General features: G+C 43.3%; 1 protein-coding gene across 4 annotated transcripts in view; it reads right to left on the bottom strand.

Annotated features, from left to right (window-relative positions):
* The window catches only part of TCF20 (transcription factor 20), a 191933-nt gene that overhangs the window by 10830 nt on the left and 155485 nt on the right, over positions 1-25618 (bottom strand). For all 4 annotated transcript variants that reach the window (XM_027593144.2, XM_027593146.2, XM_027593147.1 and 1 more), the window contains one exon: positions 4907-5000. In XM_027593144.2, the coding sequence (XP_027448945.1) occupies positions 4907-5000 (94 nt within the window). The remainder of the gene's footprint in view (positions 1-4906; positions 5001-25618) is intronic.

Here is a 25618-nt window from a genome sequence, read left to right as displayed (position 1 = left end):
CCATGACGTCACAAGTGCTGGACCAACAACAGGTGGGGGGAAGCTGCAGCAGCCACAGACCCTCAGCAAAAAGAGATTCTGTTTCCATGGAGATGTCCCCAGCAATCAAAGTTCTCCCTAAGACATGAACAGCTCTGTGAGGTTTGGGTGGTTAACAGGAAAGCGAAGATGAAAGTGTTAATCTGTTCTTTACTCCATGCAGAGATGAGGAATTCTCAAACTCAGGGACTTATTTATTTATTTTTTAAGGAAGTCAATCAGTGAACGCCTTTCCTGGACACAAAGATCCATCACATACAGAACAGAATTCCTGAGCAGACACTGTGGGATAAACATAAGCATCCATCCCCACAGAGCAGTATAGGCTGCTGGGTCACTGTGACTCAGGTCACCAAAAAGATAGACACAGTCACCTTGTGATGCCACTTCTTTGGTCCTAGATCTCTATATGGAGCAGCAGAGCATGTGGCAGCTGGGGCAGCAAAGCCAGGGGGGGCCAAGGCCCCACTTGGGCCACCCCGACCCAGGCAGCCTCCCTCTCACTGGATATGTAGCCACCAACTTCTGCCGAATACACGTTACCAACTTATCTGGGCAGGCTACACAAGACAGGCTCAGAGAGTGACCAAAATCATTTACTTACTAACCCTCAGCTGGTAAAGCAACCCCTGCTTCGCCGCAGGGCGGATGACTGAGCAAGCTTCCCCTGGAGAGGAGGACGAGCCCTGTGCATTTCCCAAAGAATCCCAACCCTACCGCCTGAGCTTGACCAAGGCCGGTGCTTTCCAGCTGCTAGCCACGCATGGACACATAAATTTAAGTTTAAATACAATAAAGTCAAATAAAAATTCAGTCCCTCATTCCCAACTAGCCACATTTTCAGCATTCAGTGGTACACAAGGCTTGTGGCTACTGTGCTGGAGAGTGCAGATCTAGAACATTCCCATCATGTCAGAGAGTCCACCTGAGCAGCCCTGCTTAATCCCTCAAGAAACTGCCAGGAGCCTGGTCCCTAACTTGGCTGGTGCCCCAGCATGCAGACAGGGGGTACACTCATGCCAGGGGGGGGGCGGGGGGGCACAGGGGGTGTGCATGAGATGAGGTCACCTGCCTGCCGCTCACCAGATGTTTCTGAGCAAAACCTCAGTGCAGGAGACCACCTCTTACCAGGCCACCGACTGGGAGAACCAAGTCTTGCAGTATTCCCCGCATAAAATTATAAGTAACTGCCACAAACTTAATACTTAAACATCTTCATTTAAAAATCATGAAGCTTAGGACGCCTGGGTGGCTCAGTTGGTTAAGCGACTGCCTTCGGCTCAGGTCATGGTCCTGGAGTCCCGGGATCGAGTCCCGCATCGGGCTCCCTGCTCGGCGGGGAGTCTGCTTCTCCCTCTGACCCTCTTCCCTCTCGTGCTCTCTATCTCTCATTCTCTCTCTCTCAAATAAATAAATAAAATCTTTAAAAAAAAAAAATCATGAAGCTTAAACTAGAAAAAAGAATTTAGGGGCAATATCATGAAAATGAGAAACGGCAACGGCTGGCGAGAGAGAGAGAGAGAGAGAGAGAGCACTAAGAGGCTGTACTATGGAATGTGCCAGACCACGACTCGGGGTGAACTACAGCTCAGACCCAACACAGAAACATGTAAGGGAAGAAAGAGAATGGAAAGGGACAGACTAAAACCCAAACTCCCTCAAACTGACATTTCAAGGCTCTCTTCTTACTCCCTCTGGTCAAACAGTGCCCTGGCCACCGGCCACCCTTCAGCAAGTGCAAACACACACTTTTATGAGAATCTAACTGTGGCATGATAAACATTATCTTTCTGCATCTTTCTGGTTCTTCAGCTGTGCCTCCTATGGAAACCTGTGGGAGGGAAAAGAGGAACAAGAAGGACCTGCAAGGTAGGGGGCGTGGAGCTCAAACAACTGGGGAAGGGAGGGTAGTCCAGATGAACTTGGACTCCTCCCCACACCTGTCAGATCCCACTCTGCTTCATGTCCCTGTACCTGCTTCCACCTGGTCAACCATGCCCTCCCCTCCTCTCTCTCAAGCAGAGATACCCAGCACCCTGCCACTTGCTGCACCCTCGCTGATCTTCCCATTTTTCTCCCCCTCCAACCTGAATGCAAGTACCATGAGGGCTGGCGAGGGAAAGGTCTTAGACATATGCTCAAAAAGTTAACTGGTGAGGGGCGCCTGGGTGGCTCAGTTGGTTAAGCGACTGCCTTCGGCTCAGGTCATGATCCTGGAGTCCCGGGATAGAGTCCCACATTGGGCTCCCTGCTCAGCAGGGACTCTGCTTCTCCCTCTGGCCCTCTTCCCTCTCGTGCTCTCTATCTCTCATTCTCTCTCTCTCAAATAAATAAATAAATAAATAAATCTTAAAAAAAAAAAAAGTAACTGGTGAAATGTCCACTGAAAGGACAAGGGTCTAGATGAAGAGAGAGGACCTCCCCAGGCTAAAGTTCAGAGTCAAAATTTAAGGCTTCTGCATCACTCACTGGATGGAACTTCATGGACGAAAGTTCCCCCTTCTTTCAACACTTAGGACACTGCAAAACACTACTCTGATCATCTTAACAGACACGGAAAAAATGGTAAAATGCAAAATCCCTTGTTGAGTGATAAAAACACTCAACAAACTAGGAATAGGAATACAAGGGAACTTCCTCAGCTGCGTCAAGAACATCTATGAAAACCCTACAGCTACCATCACACTTAATGGGTCAGAAACAAGGCAAGGATGTCAGCTCTCGCCACTGTTACCCAACATTCTGCTAGAAGTTCTAGCCAGGGCAATTAGGCAAGAAAAAGAAATAAAAGGCATCTGACTGGAAAGGAAGAAGTAAAACCACCCATCTGCAGATGACATATCTTGTACATAGAAATCCATTAAAAAAAACCATTAGAGCTAATCGATGAGCTGAGCAAAGTTGCAGGATACAAGATCAATATACAAAATCAATTGTGTTTCTATATGTTCACAACAAACAATCTGAAAATTAAATTAGGAAAACAACTGCATTTACAGTCACACTAAAAATAATAAAATACCTAGGAATAAATTTAACAAACAAGTGCAAAATTTATACTCTAGGGGCGCCTGGGTGACTCAGTCGTTAAGCGCCTGCCTTCAGCTCAGGGCATGATCCCAGGGTCCTGGGATCGAGCCCCACACATTGGGCTCCTTGCTCTCCGGGAAGCCTGCTTTTCCCTCTCCCACTCCCCCTGCTTATGTTCCCTCTCTCGCTGCGTCTCTCTCTGTCAAATAAATAAATAAAATCTTTAAAAAAACAACAACAAAAAAATGTATACTCTGAAAACTACAAAACACCATTGATAGAAACTGAAGAATGAGACAAATGCAGAGACACTGCCTGGCCATGGGCTAGAAGACACTATTGTTAAGATGGCAAAATTCCCCAACTGCACCTGCAGATTCAGTGCAATCATTAGAGTTTTAATGGCTTTTTTTTTTTTTAAATACAAATAGACCAGCTCATCTTAAAATTCATATCAAGTAGCCAAGGACCGAGAATAGCCAAAACATTCTTGAAAAAAGGAATAATCAGAAGACTCATACTTCCCAATTTCGGAATCTACTAGAAAGTTAATCAAGACAGTGTGGGACTGGAGAAAGTCCAGAAATAAGCCCATATAGCTATGGTCAACTGGTTTTCGACAAAGGTACCAAGGTCATTCAACGAGGAAAACATAGTCTTTTCTACAAATGGCGCTAAGACAACTGGAATCCACACACAAAAAGAGTGAACTGGACTCCTACTTCAATATACAATATAATATACAAAAATTAACTCAAACTGGATCAAAGACCTGTGTGTAAGAGCTAAATTCTTACGAGAAAACATAGGCATAAATCTCTGTGATTCTGGATTAGGCAACAGTTTCTTAGAAGAAAAAGAAACAAGCCACAAAAAACAAAACCAACAAAAGAAAAAATGGACAAACTGAACTTCATGAAGATGTTAGACATCATTAGCCATCAGGGAAATGCTCAAAATCACAATGAGATGCCGCTTCCTACCCACTGGGATGGCTAGAGGCAGATAACAACAAGGGTCAGCGAGGGCGTGGAGAAACTGAAGCCCTCATGTACTGCTGGAAGGGTGCAAAGGATTTAGCCACTTTGGAGAAGTCTGACCATCCTTCCGAAGGCTAAATGTAGAGTTACCATACAATCCAGTAATTCCACTCCTAGGTTTGAATCCAAGAGAAGTGAAAATATTAAATCTACATAAAGACTTGTGAGTGTTCACTGCAGCATTATTCATAATAATCAAAAAGTGGAAAACAATCTGAATGTTCATCAACTGATGAACGACAAATAAAATATGGCAGGCATATCCTAAAGATATGGTTTGGCAATAAAAATGAAGTACTGATACACGCTACAACATGGATAAACCTGAAAAACACTACGCTAAGCGACAGACGTCAGTCATAAAGAGCACATATTGTATGATTCCACTTATATAAAATGTCCAGAATAGGCAAATCCATCAAGATAGAAAGTAGATCAGTAGTTGCCAGGGGCTAGGGTGGGTGGAAGGGAGTGACCACTAAGGGGTAGGAGTTTACAAGGTGATGAAAATGTCCTAAAATTGACTGTGACGATGGTTGCACAACTCTGTGAGTATACTAAAAACCACTGAATTGTACACTTAAATAGTGAATCACGTGTGAATTATATGAATAAAACTGTTATTATGACTCTGTTGCACTCCTTTTTATTGTCCTTTCTGCATTCTTTTAGAATTTACAAACAGAACAGGGTCAGAAGAGACAAAAAGAACGACAAAGAAAGGAAAGAAGGCAGAGAATCGAAGTGTCCGTCAAAGCCTTCAGATGCTCTGGACAAGGGCCATGGTCCCACCTTACCTGCGTCAATGGCACACGGGTAGTGGTATCGGAAGGAGCAGCCTTTGTTGTAACAGCCCAAGGTGGCACCTGCCTCCTGGCAGTGGGAACATTTCTGAAAAGAAATAAGTCGAGCATGTCAGCATCCCAGATTCACCCCTCATCCAGGCCTTCCCTAAGCCCCATCTGTCATACCTCAGCCCGTCTCTGTGGTTACAGGTTGGTGGTGGGAGGCTGGGCCGGTCGGTTGCTAACTGCCACTCACTGACCGCACCGTGGAAAGGGTCCAGCAGTGACATGTTAGGCCAGGCCTCACAAATGTCCACAAACAGATCAAACAGAACGAGGCACTGGGGTGGGGTGGGGCACCCAGACCTGTCCCTGGCGCTCCTGCTCCACCCGCCCGCGGACAACAGGAGCCTGCCTGTCCTCTCCTCATTCCTCCCGCATCTTAAAATGCCAGATCTTGCCTGTTTATTTCTGCTGTGGGAGCCTGGGGTAGGAGGAGAGGGTAAGATAGTAGAGTTATATATAAACCTTTTAGAATTAAAAGTGGAATTTGGTTTCTAGTTCTTGTATTTGTAAGATTTTATTTTTATTCTACTTATCCCAAATGCCCAATACAAGTATAATTCTCTTTTCAAAAAAGATGGGTTCCTGTGTGCAAATGGTATTTTTATACACAAATCCTATTTTAAATGCACTAGGAAACCTGCCACAAATTTCTGGCTAAGTGAGACATTATTCTGTAATTGAGATGCTCCTCCTTATACAGGCAGGTTTTCTTAAAGTGGGGCACATCTCTATCATCCCTGTGATCACTCAATCCTGTCGGCATATGAAATGTGACCTAGCAACAATAATCATTATTTGTAAAATTCAACCAAACTGGCCCTACTGAGGAAAGATGCTGATTCTTCTGGTGGCCAAGGCACACCCAGATGAGGCTACCTGAATGATACAGACGCTTACTTGTTCCTGATTCTAGGAAAAATAACATGAAAGTGCACCCTCAGCAGTTACGCTTGTGGAGAATGCCTCCCAACGTGGGACAGGGTAGCACTCTCCTGGGGACAAAGTGACTGAAGGGTGCCCTTCTCCCCCTTTTCTCCTGCAAAGGCAGACCCCAGGTGGCAGCCTCTCAGGAGTCAGTGTGGTTACAGATCTGCAGTCAGGAATGCCAGTGGGAGCGAAGCGCACCTGGATGGTGCCATGGAATGGAAGGACACCCCAACATACAGAGGCAGGGGGCACAGGATGACAGGGAGCTGGACTGATCAAGTTTCCCTAGTGCCGAGGCTAAAACCACACCAGTGCCAGCCACAGCACTGCCTCGGGGCTTCACCGTGCAACAGGTGTCTGCCACAGACATACACCTACTCATTCAGCCCTGTCACCTTCCCACTCCACAGGTGAGGTGCCTCAGGTGCCACAAGGGGAAGTACTTGCTGCAGGTCAGAGCTGATCTGAACTGACCACCCCCCCGCAGCCGCCAAAGACAATGGGGCAGGAATGGGGCTGTAAGCCAGGTCCTTCGAGAGCTCTGCCTTCCTCTCAGAAGACCAACATCCTTCTGGGCGTTCAGGCTCAGCAAACGTTTACCTTGCCAAGAAACGAAAGATTACACAGCCTGGAGTAAACCAAGGACCGATGGCAGCATTCTGAGGAGCCCCAGGCTGTACCTACCTTTGTCAGTGCCACAGAGCCAGCTCAGAACCAAGGTCTCCCTGCTAACTGGAGGGAACTGCCTGTGGCTGGTCTGTCAGTAGCCTACCCTCCAGTTTCTGCTGGAGGCCTTTCTTACAAAGGAGCCCAGGAGGCCCCCCGCAGGGCTTGTGCTCCAAGACTCCCCCCGCCCCCCCCCCCCCCCCGGGCAGGGGGTGGGGGGAGGAGGGAATCTCAATCAGTGGTGGCCATTCACGAAGGGGTGTAGCAAGCATTCCCGGCAGGAAAGTCCACAGGTTAAGGAACTTCTGGGAAAGTTTCACCCCTCTTCTAAAGGGACAAGAGGCAGGAACAGGCTTGCTCACTCAGCTGGTTAGGGTGGGATGGTGAGATCTGTTGCAATCCTCTTATCACCCTGAGCTCTGAAGACAAAGGCCAAGCTGTTGAGGACAGCAGAGTGACAGGACAGAGGGAACCTGGACCCTCTGTGACACTGCTGAGGACTATATTAACCAGGTCCAGGACCACTCCATCTCCAGACTGTTAAGGAGAGGACTTTTTAATTTTGTAACTCACAGTCATAACTGATACACAAAGGGACCTAATATTTGAGGCACTGCAGTATAAGGTCAAGTGTGTAGGCTCTGGAACCTAAATAACTCCCTAGTAAATGCTCCCACCGTGTCCTCTATGTGTTCTTGGCCAATTCCTAACCTTTGTTTCCTTAACCTGCAAACATGAACCTAACTAACAGTACTATCTACCTCACAGAGATGTTGTGAGGGTTAAACGTGTGAATCCAGGCTTAAGACAGTGTCTGGATCAAAAGCGCTCGGTAAATGTGACACAGACCACCTATGAAAAGCAACCTGCAGAGCAGGGCCTTGTCATCACCTAAGTTCACAGCCAGGAAAGAGAAACAACCAAGCTCAGATCTGAACAAGGTCCATTTCCTTCCTACCTCAACACGTCTTTGTCCCCTGCAAGGGCTTCTTAATGCTCCCTGTCCCGAACCAGTGCACAGGCCAAAGGTCCCATCTTTTGCATAAAGAAAGCAAACTCACCCCTCACCAAGAAATTACATCACAATAAAATGATGCTTGCTTCTTTCAGTTAAAAAGCACAATTAATTTACTACACTGCATCCAGAGGAGAAAGACCCTGTATGGTATACTTAGGTCTTAGAGAAAGGACATTAAAGAATTTAGTTCAGTGGTTCTCACAGTGTAATCCTTGGAGCAGCAACACCAGCATCACCTTGGAACTCATTAGAAATGGAAATTTTGGGATTCTGGGAAGATGGGGGAGTAGGCAGCACCAGGAATCTGTCTCCCTCCTGGACAACTGCATTGGCAGAATCTGTCTGATACAACTATTCTGGAACTCTGGAACCTGTTGTAGGCGTGCAACTTCCAGGGGAAGACTTGGGTGGTAAATGGCAGCTAATTTTGGTCAGTATCAGTTCCAGGAGCAGAGTAGCAGCTACCCATCTCCCACTCCCAGCCAAGTGACAGGCAGCTGTGCACGCACTCCTGGAGCAGCCTGCACACGGCCTGTGGGGGCCAGGGCGGGTAAAAAGAACCCTGTCCTCCAGGTATCGGGAGGGATCTCTGTTCTGATTGCTGATTATTGCTTCTGATTACAGAGGTGCAAACCCAGTGGGTAGCCACTGTTGTTGTACCTGCCCCCACTGCTGCAAGCCCCTCCCCCCCCTCAAGCTTTGAAATGACTTCCGGGGAATTTAAAAGGCTGGCACCCTCTCCCCATCATTTTTTGCTTTTTTCTCTTTTGAGAGCTAGACATTAAAGAGTAGGATGTTAAAAAAACAACTACATATATGGGTACAATAAGAAAGTGACCCATGTGTTCCCGGGGAAAGACTCAGAAAAGACCTGAGAAGACTTTTAAGTTGACACCTCAAGCTGATCCTAGGCACAGAGACAGCATACAAGAGTAAAAATGAAAACAAAAACAAAAAACACAACAACACAACACCAAACCCAAAACAATTAACAACCCCCCAAAAAGCAATGCTTGGGGAAGGGGGAGAATCTGATTTTCAGAGTTATCATATTATTTATTCATTCATTCATTCATTCATTTACATGAGAGAGAGAGAGAGAGAGAGAAAGAGAGAGCATGCACGCACGAGCAGGGGGAGGGAGAGAATCTCAAACAGACTTCACACTGAGCCTGACAGAGGGCTTGATCTCAGGAGCCTGAGCTCATGACCTGAGCCAAAACCAAGAGTCAGACACTTAACTGAGCAGCCCAGGCGCCCTGAGAGTTATCACATTATTAAATTCAAATTTCCAGTGTTTAACAAAGACTCACAAAGCATATGCAGAGACAGGAAAGCATGGCCTATTCAAAGGAAATAAAGAAATCAGCAGAAACCTTCCCTGAAAAAGACCTAAGGGCAGGTACACTAGACAAAAACTTTAAAAGAACTGTCTTAAAAATGCTCAAAGAATTGAAGAGAGATGGAGATAGTCAAGAACACAATGTGTGAACAAATAAAAATACCATTAAAGAAGAAAAGAAAACCTAAAAAGATACCAAAAGAAATTCTTAAATAACTGAAATTTAAAAATTCATTAAAGGGATTCAAAGACTGGATCAGGCTGGAGAAAAAAAATCAATGAAGATAGGACAATGGAAATTACTGAGTCTGAGGAACAGGGGGAAAAAAAAAAAAGCCAAAGAAAAGTGAACAGAGCCTAAATGAAACCATTAAGTAGACCAACATATGCATTGGGGGAGTCCCAGAAGGAGAAGAGAGAAGAAGGGGCAGAGACAATTTTGGAATGGCTGAAAACTTCCTAACTTTGATGAAAGACAAGACTATAAACATCCAAGAAGCTCAGTGAACTCCAAGAAAGATGAATTCAGAGATTTGCAGTGAGACACATTATACCCAAACTTTCAAAAGCCAAAGAGAGAATGTTGGGAGAAGTGAACTGTCACAAGCAATCCTCTCTATAAGATTATGTGCAGGTTTGGGGCGCCTGGGTGGCTCAGTCGGTTAAGCATCTGCCTTCGGCTCAGGTCATGATCCCAGGGTCCTGGAATCGAGTCCCACATCGGGCTCCCTGCTCAGTGGGGAGCCTGCTTGTCCCTCTGTCTGCTGCTCCCCCTGCTTGTGCTCTAACAAATAAATAAAATCTTAAAAAAAAAAAAAAGATTATTTGCAGGTTTCTCATCAGAAACTTTGGGGACAGCAAACGGTGGGTTGACATATTCAAAGGGCTAAAAGAAAAAACTATCAACCAAGAATCCTATACCCTACAAAGTTGTGCTTTAAGAATGAAGGAGAAATTAAGACATTGCCAAACAAACAAAAGCTGAGGGAGTTCATGACCACTAGAGTTCCTCTGCAAGATATGCTCAAGGGAGTCTGCAGGTGAAGCTGTATAGAGAAATAAAAATCTTAATAAAGGTAAACACATGGGCAATTAGAAAAGCAAGTGCTATTGTAGCAATGGCTCATAAATGCATTTTTTGTTTTCTATATGATTTGAGACTAATACAGTAAAAAAAAACAATTATTAGTGTAAAAGCTAGTATTACTATAACTTTGGTTTGTGACTACAAATCTTGTTTTCTACATAATTTAAGAGAACACTACATTTAAAACGTTTTTAGTTTATGTTTTGGGGTACACAATGTATGAAGATGTAAAATTTTGTGACATCAACACCTGAAAGGTTGGAGCTGCAAAGGAGCAGAGTTTTTGTATGTTATTGAAATTAAGTTGGTATAAATTCCAATTAAGGTGTTATAATGTTAAGATGTTACAGCCCCATGGTGACCATAAAGAAAATCGCTATTAAATATATAGAAAAAGAAATGAGAAAGGAATTTAAACTTTTCCCTATAAAAAGTTAACTGAACACAGAAAAAGACAGTAATGCAGGAAATGAGGGATAGAAAACTAAAAGACATCTAAAAACAAAATAGCGAAATGACAGAAGGTGCCCATTATCATAATTACTTTAAATGTAAATGGATTAAACTCTCCAATCAAAAAAACAGAGACTGGCAGAATGGATACAAACTTATGATTCAGCTATGTTACGTACAAGAGATTTACACTAGACACAAATAGACAAAGTGAAAGGACAGAAAGAGATATTCCATGCAAATAGCAACTAGAAGAGAGGAGTGGCTATCCTAATACCAGACAAAATAGACTTTATGGATTAAAAAAAAAAAAAAACCAGAAGGAAGGAAATAGAGGATTTTACACTATAAAGCAACCCGTCTAACAGACATATACAGAACATACCACCCAACAACAGAGTACATATTCTTTCAAGTGTACATGGACATCTTCCAGGACAGACTACATGTTAGGCCACAAATTAAGTCTCAATAGATTTAAGAAGATATCATACAAAGTATCTTCTCTGACAACAATGAGATAAAGTTAGAAATGAGTAACCAAAGGAAAAGTAGAAAATTCACAAAACTGTGGAAATTAAACAACATACTTAAAAAAAAAAAAAGATTTATTTGAGAGAAAGTGTGAGCGAGTAGGGGAGAGGGACAGAGGGAGAGAGAGAATCCCGAGGAGACTCCCCACCAAGAAATCGACTGAGCCACCCAGGTGCATCTAAACAACATCATTTTTTTTTTTTAAGATTTATTTATTCATTTTAGAGTGAGAGGGCGCCTGCATATGCATGCATGTGCATGCAGGGGGAAAGGGAGAGAGAGATTCAAGCACACTCTGTGCTGAGCATGGAGTCTGATATGGGGCTCAATCTCATGACCCTGAGATCATGACCTGAGCTGAAACCAAGAGTCTCATGCTTAACCGAACTGTGCCATGTAGGCATCCCTAAACAATATACTTTGAAACAAAAAATGGATCAAAGATTTAGAGATGGATGAAAAGAAAACCACAACATACCAAAATTTTGGGGATGCAATAAAAGTTGTGCTAAGGGGGAAATTTATAGCTATAAACGCTTACATTAAAAAATAAGAAAGATCTCCTGGGTGGCTCAGATGGTTAAGCGTCTGCCTTCGGCTCAGGTCATGATCCCAGGGTCCTGGGATCGAGTCCCGCATTGGGCTCCCTGCTCCTTGGGAGCCTGCTTCTCCCTCTGCTTCTCTCTCTCTCTCTCTCCCTCTCTCATGAATAAATAAATAAAATCTTAAAAAAAAAAAATAAGGATCTCAAAGCAACAACCTAACTTTACAACTTAAGGAACTACAGAAAGAACAAACTAAACCCAAAGCTAGCGGAAGGAAGGAAATAAAAAGGATTCAAGTGGAGATAAGTGAAACCGAGAATAGGCAAACAGTAGAGAAAAAAATCAGTGAACCCAAAAGTTGGTTCTTTGCAAAGTTCAACAAAATCAACAAACTTTCAGATGGATGGAAAGAAGAAAAAAAAGAAAGAAGACTCAAATTACTAGAATCAGAAATGAAAAAGGGGCATTACTATTGATTCTACAGAAATAAAAAGGATTAAGGGCGCCTGGGTGGCTCAGTTCGTTAAGCTTCTGCTTTTGGCTCAAGTCAATGATCCTAGGGTCCTGGGATTGAGCCCTGCCTCAGGCTCCCTGCTCATGGGAGAGTCTGCTTCTCTGTCTCCCTCTGCCCCTCCCCCTGCTTGTGCACTCACTCTCTTTCTCTCTCCCTCTCTCTAAATTAAAAATAATTTTTTAAAAAGATTTTATTTATTTGAGAAAGAGAGCTAGAAAGAAAGAGCACAAGCAGGGGGAGGAGCACAGGTAGAGGGAGAAGCAGACCCCCTGCTGAGCAGGGAGCCCAATGCGGGGCTCCATTCCAGGACTCAGTGATCATGACCTGAGCCAAAGGTAGAGAGCCAACCAGGTGCCTCTCAAATAAATAAAATCTTTTTAGAAATAAAATAAAAGGGATTATAAGAGAGTACTATGAGCAACTATACACCAACTTGGTGTAGACTCAGTGATCATGACCTGAGCCAAAGGTAGACAGCCAATCAGCTGCCTCTCAAATAAAATCTTTTTAAAAATAAAAGAAATAAAAGGGATTATAAGAGAGTACTATGAGCAACTATACACCAACAAGTTGGATAATCTAGGTGACACGGACCCATTGCAGAAACACAAAACCTACCAAGATTAAATCATGAAGAAATAAAATATCTGAATACACCTATAACTACTAAGGAAATTGAATCAGTAGTAAAAAATCTCCCCCCAAAAGAAAAGCCCTGGACCCGATGGCTTCACTGGTGAATTCTACCAAACATCTGAACTATTTGAACACTGAATGAACTACTTGAACTAATACCAATCCTTGTGAAACTTGCCCCCAAATTAGAGGAGGGACATTTTCCAAAATTATTCTGAGGCCAACATTACTTGATACCAAAGTTAGACAAAGACACTACAAAAAAAAAAAAAAACTACCAATATTCTTTATGAATACTGATACAAGAATTCTTAACATAAATACTAGCCAACAGAATTCAGCAGCACATTAAAAGGACTGCATACCATGACCAAGTGGGATTTATTCCTGGAATGCAAGGATCGTTCAACACAAGAAAAATGCTCAGTGTAATACATTACATCAACAGTATGAAGGAAATAACCAGACGGTCATCTCAATTGAGGCAGAAAAAGGATCTAACAAAATTCAACACTCTTTTTATGATAAAAACATTCAACAAACCAGGAACAGAAAGAAACTACCTCAACATAACATAACAAAAGACATATATGAAAAACCCACAGGGATTATCATACCTAATGGTAAAAGATGAAAGCACTTCCTCTAAGATGAGGAACAAGGTAAGGATGCTGGCTTTCACCACTTCTATTCAACATATTACAGGAAGTTCTAACCAGAACAATTAGGAAAGAAAAAAGAAGTAAGTCCAAACTGAAAAGGAAGAAGTAAAATTATCTGTTTGTAGATGATACGATCTTATATGTAGAAAACCCTCAAGAGTCCACCAAAAACCTGTTAGAACTAGTAAATGAATTCAGCTAAGTAGCAAGATACAAAATCACTACACAAAATACCAGTTGCACTTCTATATACAAACAATAAACAATCTGAAAAAGAAATTACACAAATACTTCTGATTTTCAATAGCATCAAATAGAATAAAATATTTAGGAATTAACTAAGGAAGTGAAAGACTTGTGCAATCTTTACAACTACAAATACTACAAACTACAAAACTACAAAACACTGCTGAAAGAAATTAAAGATGACATGAATAAATGGAAACATGGAAACCATTTTCATGGATTAGAAGACTTAATATTATTAAGGTACGAATACTATGCAAAGTGATGTACCTATTCAATGCAGTCGCTATCAAAACCCCAATAACTTTTTTTTTTTTTACAGAAATAGAAACACCAATCCTGATACTCATTTGGAATCTTAAGGGACCACAAAGAGCCAAAATAATCTTGGAAAAGAAGAAAACTGGAAGATTCATATTTCCCGATTTCAAAACTTACTACAAAGCTATAGTAATCGACAATGTGGTCCTGGCATAAAAACAGGGATATAGACCAAGAGAACGGAACAGAGAGCCCAGAAGTAAACTCTTATATCTATAGTCAAATGATTTTTGACAAGGGTGCCAAGACTATTCTTGGGGGAAAGGACAGTCTCTTCAACAAATGGTGCCAGGAAAATTAATATCAACATGCAAAAGAATGAAGTCGAGCCCTTCCTAACACCATTTACAAAAATTAACTTAAATGGATCAAGAACCTAAACATAAGACTAAAACAATCGAACTCTTCACTCTGGAAAACAGTATGTAGGTTCCTCAAAAAGTTGAAAACAGAGCTACCCTACGACCAGGCAATTGCACTACTGGGTATTTACCCCAAAGATACAAATGTAGTGATCCAAAGGGGCACGTGCACCCCAATGTTTATAGCAGCAATGTCCACAACAGCCAAACTATGGAAAAGAGCCTCGATGTCCGTCAACAGATGAATGGATAAAGATGTGGTTCATATACACAATGGAATATTATGCAGCCATCAAAACCCCTCAAAATCTTGCCATTTGCATTGACATGGATGGAAGTAGAAGGTATTATGCTAAGCAAAATAAGTCAATCAGAGAAAGACAATTATCATATGATCTCATTGATATGAGGAATTTGAGAAACAAGACAGAGGATCACAGGGGAAGGGAGGGAAAAATGAAACAAGACGAAACCGGAGAGGGAGACAAACTATAAGAGACTCTTAATCTCAGGAAACAAACTGAGGGTTGCTGGAGTCGAGGGGGGTGGGAGGGATGGGGTGACTGGGTGATAGACTTTGGGGAGGGTATGTGCTATAGTGAGCACTGTGAATTGTGTAAGACTGATGAATCACAGACCTGTACCCCTGAAACAAATAATACATTATATGTTAATTAAAAAAAAAAAGAAGGGGCGCCTGGGTGGCTCAGTTGGTTAAGCGACTGCCTTCGGCTCAGGTCATGATCCTGGAGTCCTGGGATCGAGTCCCACATCGGGCTCCCTGCTCGGCAGGGAGTCTGCCTCTCCCTCTGACCCTCTTCCCTCTCGTGCTCTCTATCGCTCTCATTCTCTCTCTCTCAAATAAATAAATAAATCTTAAGGAAAAAAAAAAAGAAGGAAGGGAGAGAGAGAGAGAAAGAAAAAGAAAGAAAGAAAGAAGAAGGAAGGAAGAAAGAAAGGAAAAAAGGAAGGAAGGAAGGAAGGAAGAAAAAGGAAAGAAAGAAAGAAAGAAAGAAAGAAAGAAAGAAAGAAAGAGAAAGAAAGAAAGAAAAAGAAGAAAGAAAGAAAGAAAGAAAGAAAGAAGAAAGAAAGAAAGAAAGAAAAGAAAGAAAGAAAAAGAAAGAAAGAAAGAAAGAAAGAAAGAAAGAAAGAAAGAAAGAAAGAAAGAAAGAAAGAAAGAAAGAAAGAAAGAAAGAAAGAAAGAAAGAAAGAAAGAAAGAAAGAAAGAAAGAAAGAAAGAAAGAAAGAAAGAAAGAAAGAAAGAAAGAAAGAAAGAAAGAAAGAAACAGGCTTCACGACACTGGGTTTGGCAGTGATTTTTGGGTTATGACACCCAAGGCCCACTTGAAATAAAAGAAAAAAGACAAACTGGACTTCATGAAAATTAAAATATTTTGTGCACCAAAAGACACCATGGACAGAGTAAAAAGGTGATTTACAGAATGGGAGAAAATATTTGCAAATCTTAATAAGTAAATAAATAAAACTCAACAACAAAACAACCTGTTTCAGGCCCTGAATAGACATTTCTCCCGAAGACATACATACGAATGGCCAATGAGCACCTGAAGGGATGCTCAACATTATCCATCACTAGGGAAATGCAAATCAAAACTACAAAGAGATACCACCTCTTACCCAATAGAATAGCTGTACCAAAAAAAAAAAAAAAAAAAAAACCAAACCCTAAAACAACAAGTATGGTAAGGATGTGGAAGAACTGGAATCCTTGGGCACCGTTGGTGTGAATGTAAAATATATAGCCACTGAGGAAAACAGGATGGCAGTTCCTCAAAACATTATATATTCCCAGAAATGAAAGCAGGGTCTCATTTGCACACCTGTGTTCACAGCAGCATTAGTTACAAAAGCTAAAATGTGGAAGCAACTCAAGTGTCCATTAAAAGATGAACAGATAAGCAAAATGTGGTGCATACATACAATGGAATACCATTCAACCTTAAAAAGAAGGAAAGTCGGCCAGCGGCTATGAGAGGGGAACCTTGTGGAGGCCATTATGCTATGCCCGAAAAAGACAAATACTGATTAGTCCATTTATGTGAGGTACTTCCAACAGTTAAAACACAGAAAGCATAAGGGTAGCTGCCCTGATCTGGGGTGGGGAGGAGAAAACGGGGAGTGTCTCATGGGTATACAGTTTCAGTTCTGCAAGATGAAGAGTTCTGGAGAAGGATGGTGGCTGATGGTTGCACAAGAATGTGAATGTATCTACTATTACTGAACTTTGTATTTAAAAAAATGGTTCAGGTGGTAAATTTCATGTAAGTGTATTTTACCACAATAAAAAAAGAAAGAAATGCAAATTCTCAAGGCCCATCTCAATCTGTGCTGTAACAAGTGTCCAGGCAATTCTGATGCATGACACAATTTGAGAACCACTGGTTCAATCTCAACCCCCCAACTTTTTAGGTGAGGAAAACAAAGACCCAGAGACACGCAACAACTGGCTGAGCAAGGATTTCAGGTGTCCTGAGAGCGATTTACTGCTTTCTTCCCTACACTTCTGTCCCCCACTGAGCAATGCAGATTACGGGGCATGGTAGGCAGAACTGCCCCTCAAAATGTCAAAGATGTCCAACTTCATCCCCAAGACCTGCCACCTTACATGGTAAAGGGACTCTGCAGATATGACTAAGTCGAGGACCCTAGGATGGAGAGAGTACACTGGATTATCCAGGTGGCTCCCATCTAGTCACATGGGCCCTCCCGGGGATAGTGAGAGTTGAGGGCTTTAGGGAGATGTGGTGATGGGGGCTGGGTCAGAGAGATGCAACACTGCTGGTTCTGAAGATGGAAGAAGGGGCCATGAGCCAAGAATGGGGACGGCCTTTAGGAGCTGGATGAGACAAGAAAACAAATTCTTCCTTGGAGCCTCCAGAAAAGAACTCAGCCCTGCTGACACCTCACCCTGAGCCTAGTGAGACCTGTGCGGACCCGAGACTGACAGAACTGTAAGGTAACAAGTTTGTGCTTTAAGCCACCCAGTTTGTAGCAGTGTGTTACAGCAGTGATGGGAGACTAGTAAGGGGGGGGGGGGGCGATTTCCTGTGAAAATCTCACATTTTCCTTTTACATTCTTCAATGTAACAAATTTCTCCTTCCTGGAAACACCCACAATTTTACTCACATTATTAGGCAAGTCCTGGCATCATCAGTCACACTGGAACTAGAAGGGACACTGGGTCTGTCATCAGTGCCCTTGTTTCTCGTTCAAGAAACAGAAGGAACATGGCCTGCTGGAGAGCATATAACTAGAAGTACCAGCACTTCGACGCACCCCAAGCTTGACCTTCGTACCGGACCACGTGGCCTGCTAGTCCCCCTCATTCACTCAACTATCCAACATTTGAAAAGTACTTCCTACATGGCAGGTGCCAAAGACAGAATATAAAAACTTATCTCTATTCTGTTTCTATTTTCCCCTTCTAACCCCCAAATCAGTACCCAGGCTAAAACCATTTCCAATTGGATTTTTGTTTACTTTTTACCGGAAGAAACTACACTATCATTCTCCTATAATGCTAATAATATAATAAAGTCACTGCACAGCTAAATGTCCTTTGTTTTTGACCACACTGCTGTTAGTTGAGGTTAAGTCCACATAATACTGCTCCCCACACAAATGAGACAGAGTGGGGCTTCAATCATGGTTTCTAAATCAAGGTATGTTTTTCAAACAAGCAACAGCCTGATCTTCTAAACAGTGAAATTTTCATTTATTATTGAAGGGAATATAGGTTATTTTTAAGAAATCTGACATTTGGGATGCCTGGGTGGCTCAGTTGTTAAGTGTCTGCCTTCGGCTCGGGTCATGATCCCAGGGTCCTGGGATCGAGTCCCACTTCGGGCTCCTTGTTCAGCAGGGAGCCTGCTTCTCCCTCTGCTTGCCGCTCCCCCTGTTTGTGCTTGCTCTCTCTCTGACAAATAAATAAAACCTTTAAAAAAAGAAGAAAAAGAAATCTGACATTTCTGATAGTGTAATCTTGGGAAATTGATTATAAAATGTATTCTTAGTTTTTAGACATGTTTAAACAACAGAAAGTGGCCGCCCACCCACCCTGATCCTTTCACCAGCCCTTGTCACTGTCCCAGAGGCAGTGCTCGCTGACTGGAGGTGGCAAATTGCGAGAGCTAAATCACCTAAGAGCAGTTTAATCCACATCTGACGGAAGCTCCGAGGGAGAATTTTGCATGCCTCTTCATTCACAGAAAGGCTCTTTCCTATGAGATGTATCAGCGACCTGAATAATCGCTCTGTTTAAGGAGCATCTTGAAGCAGCCTCAGAGCGCCGAAGCATTTGGGTCAGAGTATTATTAGTGTTGATGATGATCGGTTCTGTTCGAGGCTTGACGATCACACGCGCTGCCTCTACCGTGTCTGAGATGGCTTTTATCTAGCACCGCACACACCTCTGCTTATGCTCATGTTATTTACTTACTCATGTTTGTCCACCTCCCCTAAACTGAGACTTGCTCTTGTGTCCCCGGGGCCCAGCACACCATACGAACTATAAATGTGGGCTGATGGAGTGAACACAATGTCTGACAAATCAAGCGCTTGAGAAGACTAACGAGGCCACCACTCTTCCAACAGGAATTATACAGCTGATGCTGGTAGAGCCTGGAGAATGTGGAACAAGGTATGTGCTGATTTTTGGCCACCAGCAAGAGCTTTTTTCCCCCTTTTAATTATGCCTCCTATATCTAGGACAGAAGCCTCTGCCACCACAGCAATCTACTCTAGCTACGTGGCAGTGACATCGTTCATGTACAAAGAGCTACCCTTTAAGGCTCTCGAAGCATCTTTCTTTGATGCAACTCTGCATCCTATCAATTTTCTTTCAAGAGCACTTCAAGGTGTCGGCCAAAGCAATCCATATAAAACCCTATATGTTTTGGGTCCTTGCTTCTTCAGAGCTAGATAATCTCCTTATGTTCCCTCACGAAAGCTCATGAGACCAGCCAGAGCATTTTGCTGCTGCGTGCCATTCTCAGATTCCAGAGATGGGCTTGGCAACACCCTCTGGAACCCACACCACAGCCCAGAGCACCAAGGTTTCAAAGCCAACCCTGGAGGGCCAGAAAGATGCCTAGTTCTCTGGCGCTACAGGAGGTGTAGTGAATGGGTTTGAAAGGTACATTTGTGTCCTGTAGCTTTTCTAGCAAACTCCTCAATTTCAGAAACCGAATCCATTAAATACACCTCCTAATAAATTATGATACCAGTGTAAATGAAAGTCAGTCATGTTAGCAGCACTCACTGGCTAAAGACTGTGTGTACCCGAAAACAAAGTTTCAGGTTGGAACTGGCTTTTCAGAAAAAATGTGGATGGCTTAATTTCAATATTATCCAGCTCTGGAGCAATGCAAGGGCCAGTGGAAAAAGAACCTGAGGGTGTCAGCTCCTGTATAAAAGTCAAATAAGTCAGTACGTCAATTTTATCATCTGTAAAATGGGGACAACAATATTTGCTTTGCCTTCCTCATAAAGCTGCTGTAAGAAATAACTGCAATGTCTTAGAGTTATGTAATTATTAGGACTTACAAAAATATATAAAACATATCTTCATCTATAATGCATCATATTTTTGGCAGTTACTGATGTCAAAATTAGACCCAACACAAACCAAGTACAGTCTATTAAATTAAGACGAACTAAGTTAAACAATCATTTTTTGAAATTTTTCCCCTTAGAATCCTGCCTGAAACAAGCAGACCCTAGGTGGGCCTGAACATCTGTCACAGGGTCTCACTGCAACTTCGGAGAGTGTGTATGCTCAGCTTTTGGCTATAAATAATGGCAATTATTCTTAGTGTTTTGTGAAGCACTTTTGCATTGGAAGGTACTAAATAAACGAGGAGGATTAAAACTACACACAATAAAGTACTAATTAAACACCTGCAGGAGGTCAAAAGCACTGAAAACTACCCCAAAAAAGGCACACTGAGCAATACCAGGTTGAGGACAAGTGCCCTGCAGGCTGGTCGGCTATGTCGGCAGCTCCTTCCCCCTGCCGCCTGTTCTGTGGACAGCAGGCTCAGGCTGCCTGCAGCAGTGTTGCCTGCCAGTGCTCGTAGCCCCGGTTCTCCCAGCCTATCCCCATTCACTCACGTTGGAATGACCTACAATAATTTCTCCTGCTGCTTCTGGATCCCCTGCTGCCACAAGGGGCTAAGGCCTAGCAGGAGATACTGCCCCTCCCAACACTTAGAGCCTAACAGCTCACCTCTGTCCCCTGGGACAATCATCTGCTTCCCACCAAAACCAGGAGAAAAAACACACATGCACAATCTTCCTTAATCTGATCATTATCTTTCAGATATAAAAAGAATCTAGAATTAAAAGTATCCATTTAGATCCCCACTTCCATCCCATAAAATCCCCCATCAAAAAGTGGTTCTGCTGCTGACCCTGAAATTATTAGTTTCTTTGGGAAAGAACCACACTATAAACCTATACTAAGTGTCTCTGTGGCTGAGTCAGGGTTGAGGGGTGGCTGGCCCTGGAGGTGGAGCAAAATGCAGGACAGCACGACCAAGGTCAAAGTCAACATGCAGCTGTTCTGGCAGTCTCCTAGTTACATCCCTGATCCACAAGGAGAGTCTGTTCCCTGAATACCCTTCCTACTGCCTTTGTACCTGCAGATGGATTTACAGTAAAGTTATGATGCTCTGAATTAGGCCAGAGGGCTTGCGATTCAAGGACTCTTTTCTCTTCATTAACAATGTCCTTCCCTGTCTTTCTGCACTTCATCCGCCACCAAACAGAGGAGGCCAGGATTTAGCCACAACCTTGAGCACACGAAGAACAGATTTAGAGTACACATGCTTCTAAACAACGGATTTGTTCATTTTATCATTGAGCAAACAAATAATGTAAAATTAGGTCTCATAGGCAACTGGGCAAAGGTGTCTTTTCTCTAGAAGACACTATCACATATAACTTTTTTGTTGGTGCTCTTTGATAAATCCAGATTTTCACACGTCAGTGTGCTGGAAACAAGGTACATCTGTTTCTCTCCATCAGATGGAAAGGAAACTATGGGCCAACAGGTGAAGAGTCAGACTAGTGCTTCTTTACAGAATCACACAATGCAAGTTATTCTACTGAATATGAAGAAAGGACTTTGACTTCCTGACGAGCTGTTCTTGGGACTTTTTAATTTGCCTCATTAGTATGTCCATTCTGAGTCTACAGCACAAAACCACAAAGTCCAGAAACTGGAAACAAGGGTTGGAGGAAAATGAGTTAAAAACTGGATCTGCTTGGTCTCTATGGGCTGTTTTCTCTGCTCCTTACCTTCCCTTGAACATAACCATACTGGTTTCTCTAAAGGCTGGAAGAGACCCTGCGATCAAGGGGCCTTTGATCCTCAGTGGACTTGGCTTGGTATTTTGGTTTTCTTAAATGCTATCAACTTCAGAAATGTAAAGATCATTCTTTTTTATTGCTCATTCAACATATTTTTATTGCATGCCTATGGGCAAGGCAAAGGGGCCCCAAACTGAGGATCCGAAGTCCAGGTAGTGTCTGCCCTCAGGGAACGGCCAGAACAGTCTGTGATGTGTTATGATGTAAATAAGACTCTAGAGCTTAGAAGTAGTATGCCAACCTCTTTAAGGTCAGGAAAGCATTCTTGAGGAATACTGCTTGAGCAGTTGTGAAGGAGCAGGAGCCACTTGGGCAAAGGGGGCAGGGGAGTCTTCCAGAGCAGAGGGAACAAACAGCCTTGCAAGAACAAGCGCTCAGGGTGTAGAGGGTCCATGTGGCGGAGCACGATTCTGAAGGGGCAGGAGCAGGAAGGTGGGGCCGACACCATCATTGCCAGCTCAGGGATGTCATGGACGTTTGTGTAGGAGGGTGTGGGAAATGCATACACGAGGATGTACTCAGAGACACCTCAGGGAGAGAACAGGTAGAGCGTGGTGATGAGCTACAGACACGGGGGTCTGTGAGACATGTCTCGGTGAGGCCTGGTATGTGGCGGTGTAAGTGGTGCCCTCACTGGGTGGGCAAAGTGGAAGGGGGGCCCTTTGGGCATCAGTGCACAGCAAGATTCTGAGGAGCAGAAGACACACATAGCCCCAGCTCTAAAAGCTATTTACTCTTTAAAACGTTCCATTTACAGAATAGAATGTTTTGGACCTAGAGCAAAATCTCAACTAGAATAACCAGGAATGGGTTTAATTTCAAAAGACACTTTCTGGGGTAACTGAAGGTAAAGCTAGAAACTCTTTCTGGAACCCATTAGTCTACACTGTCCTGAATTAAACTGATTATGTCTGTTGCCTCAGAGCGATGATTCCATTATTAGGAATATTCTTGGAAGCTACTAGGTAAAGACTAGGCTTTATCAAAGTGACCCCAAGATAGAACTTAAAATTTGCTTTTAAAAATAAATCTCTGAAAATAAATAAATAAATAAATCTCTGTGGGACGCCTAGGTGGCTCAGTCGGTTGAGTGTCTGCTTCAGCTCAGGTCACGATCCCAGGGTCTTGGGATGGGGCCCCGCATCCGGCTCCCTGCTCCGCGGGAAGCCTGCTTCTCTCTCTGCCTGCCGCTCCCCCTGCTTGTGCCCTCTCTCTCTCTCTCTCTCAAATAAATAAATCTTTAAAAAAATAATAAAATAAAAATAAATCTCTGCTAGCAAGTGTTCCTCCTTACCATTTTCTTATTTTAAAGTGGAGGAGAGAACAAAAACATTCCACTTAAAGACCTGTTCCAGTTAGCTGGCATCTCCTCAATTTGCCTTCCTTGTATTCAGTGGAGAATCTTGGTTCCTGCCTCAAATACTGGCAAGTCTAAAAAGAAATAAAGACGTGAAATGAGAAAAATGGAGAGAAAGCTGGGGTGGAGAAAAGATCCTCGGAGTTCTTCATGTGGAGATGGAGGGGGAACTGTAGCAGGGGCTGCACAGGACGGGAGACCGACCCCTGGCCCGAACTCTCACCAGCCAGATGAGCTCGGCCCCGATAATTCATTTAAGCCTCGATTTTCTCAACAGTAAATCGGGGATAAAACAACCCTGGGGAAAAGCGGAAGGGGGTGGAGAATCTTTTAAGAAAACTGATTGGGGTGGGGGGATTCCTAAACCAAACAAAATCCTGAATGTGTTTGATAATGAAGGAAAGGGGTATTTTTGAAATGCCATGTAGGGTATTCCTAAGACACCCTGTATAAAGACGGAAGGAAAAAAGTCCCAGCACTGATCCCACGTGGAGTGGACGGCCCCCTGAACAACCAGAGTCTTCTGGGCTCATGTGCAAGGCCGCGGGAAGCTGGGGGTGGGCAGCAGCACAGACATCCAGGAAGAGCTGGCTTTTAAAACAATCCACCTCTAGCCATTAAACTTCAACGCAGCTATGTTGCTACTTATGTGCACTTGTTTTGAACATTTATTTTTTTACTGCAACATCTTCAACAGGTCAGGCACAGTACTCACCCCTCTTTATTCCCACCCTTAACTATATGTCTTAACATAAACACTTCACTGATGATAATGTTCTCTAAACATGTACTAACACTAATACAGGTACTAGTGATTATTTCTGCCAGGGAGCCCACAAAGCTGAGACAGTTTATAATGATCACACATGGACTGAACCTCAACTATGGATGTGGCGGGTGCAGACACTGGCCCCCTGCTGTGTGTTATAAATGTTCTGTAATTCCCTAATTCTCCTGGGTTTACAGTCTTCAGGTTCAGCAATAATAAATATATACAGGAAAAACAAAGCAATTTCCGTAATAAAATGCATCCACTTGCCACAATTTAAGTTAAAACCAATCTCCATCCCTTCCCCTTTCTAGAATGTTAAAGTGTTATGGAAGAAGGTTTGGTTTGTTTTTCTCTTACACAAAATGTATATTAATATATATTCTTCTTAATTCCACTTAACAAAAAGTCCGCACAGGTTTTGCTAAGGATGCCTCTTTGGGCTAACCAGACCTTGGTTTCCCCCACTTTGCAATCTTATCCTACACACAGTTTGCATTTTATCTTACCTACAAGTACATATACTAAAATAATTCTAAATACAGCGTTTCTTTTATAGCCAGAGAAGAAAGCGTGACTTTGATAAAGCATTATATATTTTGTTGAGGGGAATTTTTACACAAATCTTTTGAAAAGAAATGAGATTTGTGCCCTTTGAGAAGTTAGAAAGGAGGGGCTTAGGTCCGGGAGGTTTTTTAAAGCAGTAATTAGCACCTCTGCTCTGAAGGGCAGCTGAGAACCTGAGAAAAGGCCACACCCAGCAGGAGCGGGAACCCCAGCAGCCGAGCGAGAAGAAAGAGAATAGCCGGGGAGAGGTAAATGCTTATGGACAGAGCTGGAAACACTGAAATTAAAGTTGCACAAGACTACATACTAGCTTAATTTTATTTTCCCCTTGGCTCGAACATTGGATTGGATTATAAGGAGAAATGATTACCTTTTGTGTTTAGAAAGGCATCTTTTTAAAGACATTGCCTGCCAGGAAAGCGACTCTCCGTATAATCCTCCTCTCCATGGCTCAGCCCAGGAGTTGGGTCTATGCTTCCAGAAAGCCAGTTCCGGGGAGCCGCTCGTTCTACAAGATGCTCACACATAACTGTTGGCGATCTCAGTGGCAGAGATGACAAATGTGCTGCCCCAACAGGCCCCTTTTAACAGGATCTCAAATCCGCACGGCCTGTGCTGGAACTTCCATCTCTGCAGAAGTTGCAAACTCCTGGCTCTGGGGGCCTTCTTCCCTATTCTCCCTGCCTCTCTTCCCACTGGGTTTGCTTTATCCTTTCCTGCCTGGATGGACCTCCACCTGGCCAGTCCTCACCAGCGTCTTCTCAACTGAACGACTAAGTAGTTACAAGTCACAGTCTTATGGGCAAAGCCGCCCCACTCCTGAAGTGGCAAGTTCTTCAAGGGCAGGGCCAGCCTGAAAAGGGACAGAGGCGACACTTTTATACAGGGGCAGAGCTCCAGCAAAAAGGAACCTGAAAGCACTAGGCAGTCTTGGGCATATTTAAACTACCGTCAATGCAACTCTCCACAGGCTGTGGGTCCCCACACCCTAAACCCGGCCGCCAGATCCCAACAACCCTCTCTGGGGGCTTTATGGGGTCACTTCATAAGGTGATCATGTGTGAGACACCTCACTGAACCCTCATGCCTTTCTTCCCAGAAACCTTACACTGGAAGGAAAAAGTTGGTCCAAACCTAGCATGGAAACTGCTACCAAAATTAATTGACTAGCTCTCAACCTAGCTTTAGTGGACTAGCTAAAAACTCCGAGTTTTCACAGTCGATTTTAGTTTGGCACCTGAAGCATGTGTTAACAATGC

Source organism: Zalophus californianus, chromosome 9, assembly GCF_009762305.2.
Source record: "Zalophus californianus isolate mZalCal1 chromosome 9, mZalCal1.pri.v2, whole genome shotgun sequence".
In the NCBI taxonomy this organism is placed as follows: Eukaryota; Metazoa; Chordata; class Mammalia; order Carnivora; family Otariidae; genus Zalophus; species Zalophus californianus.
Note: the sequence above shows the minus strand (reverse complement) of the source record. Positions and strands in the feature narration are given on the sequence as shown.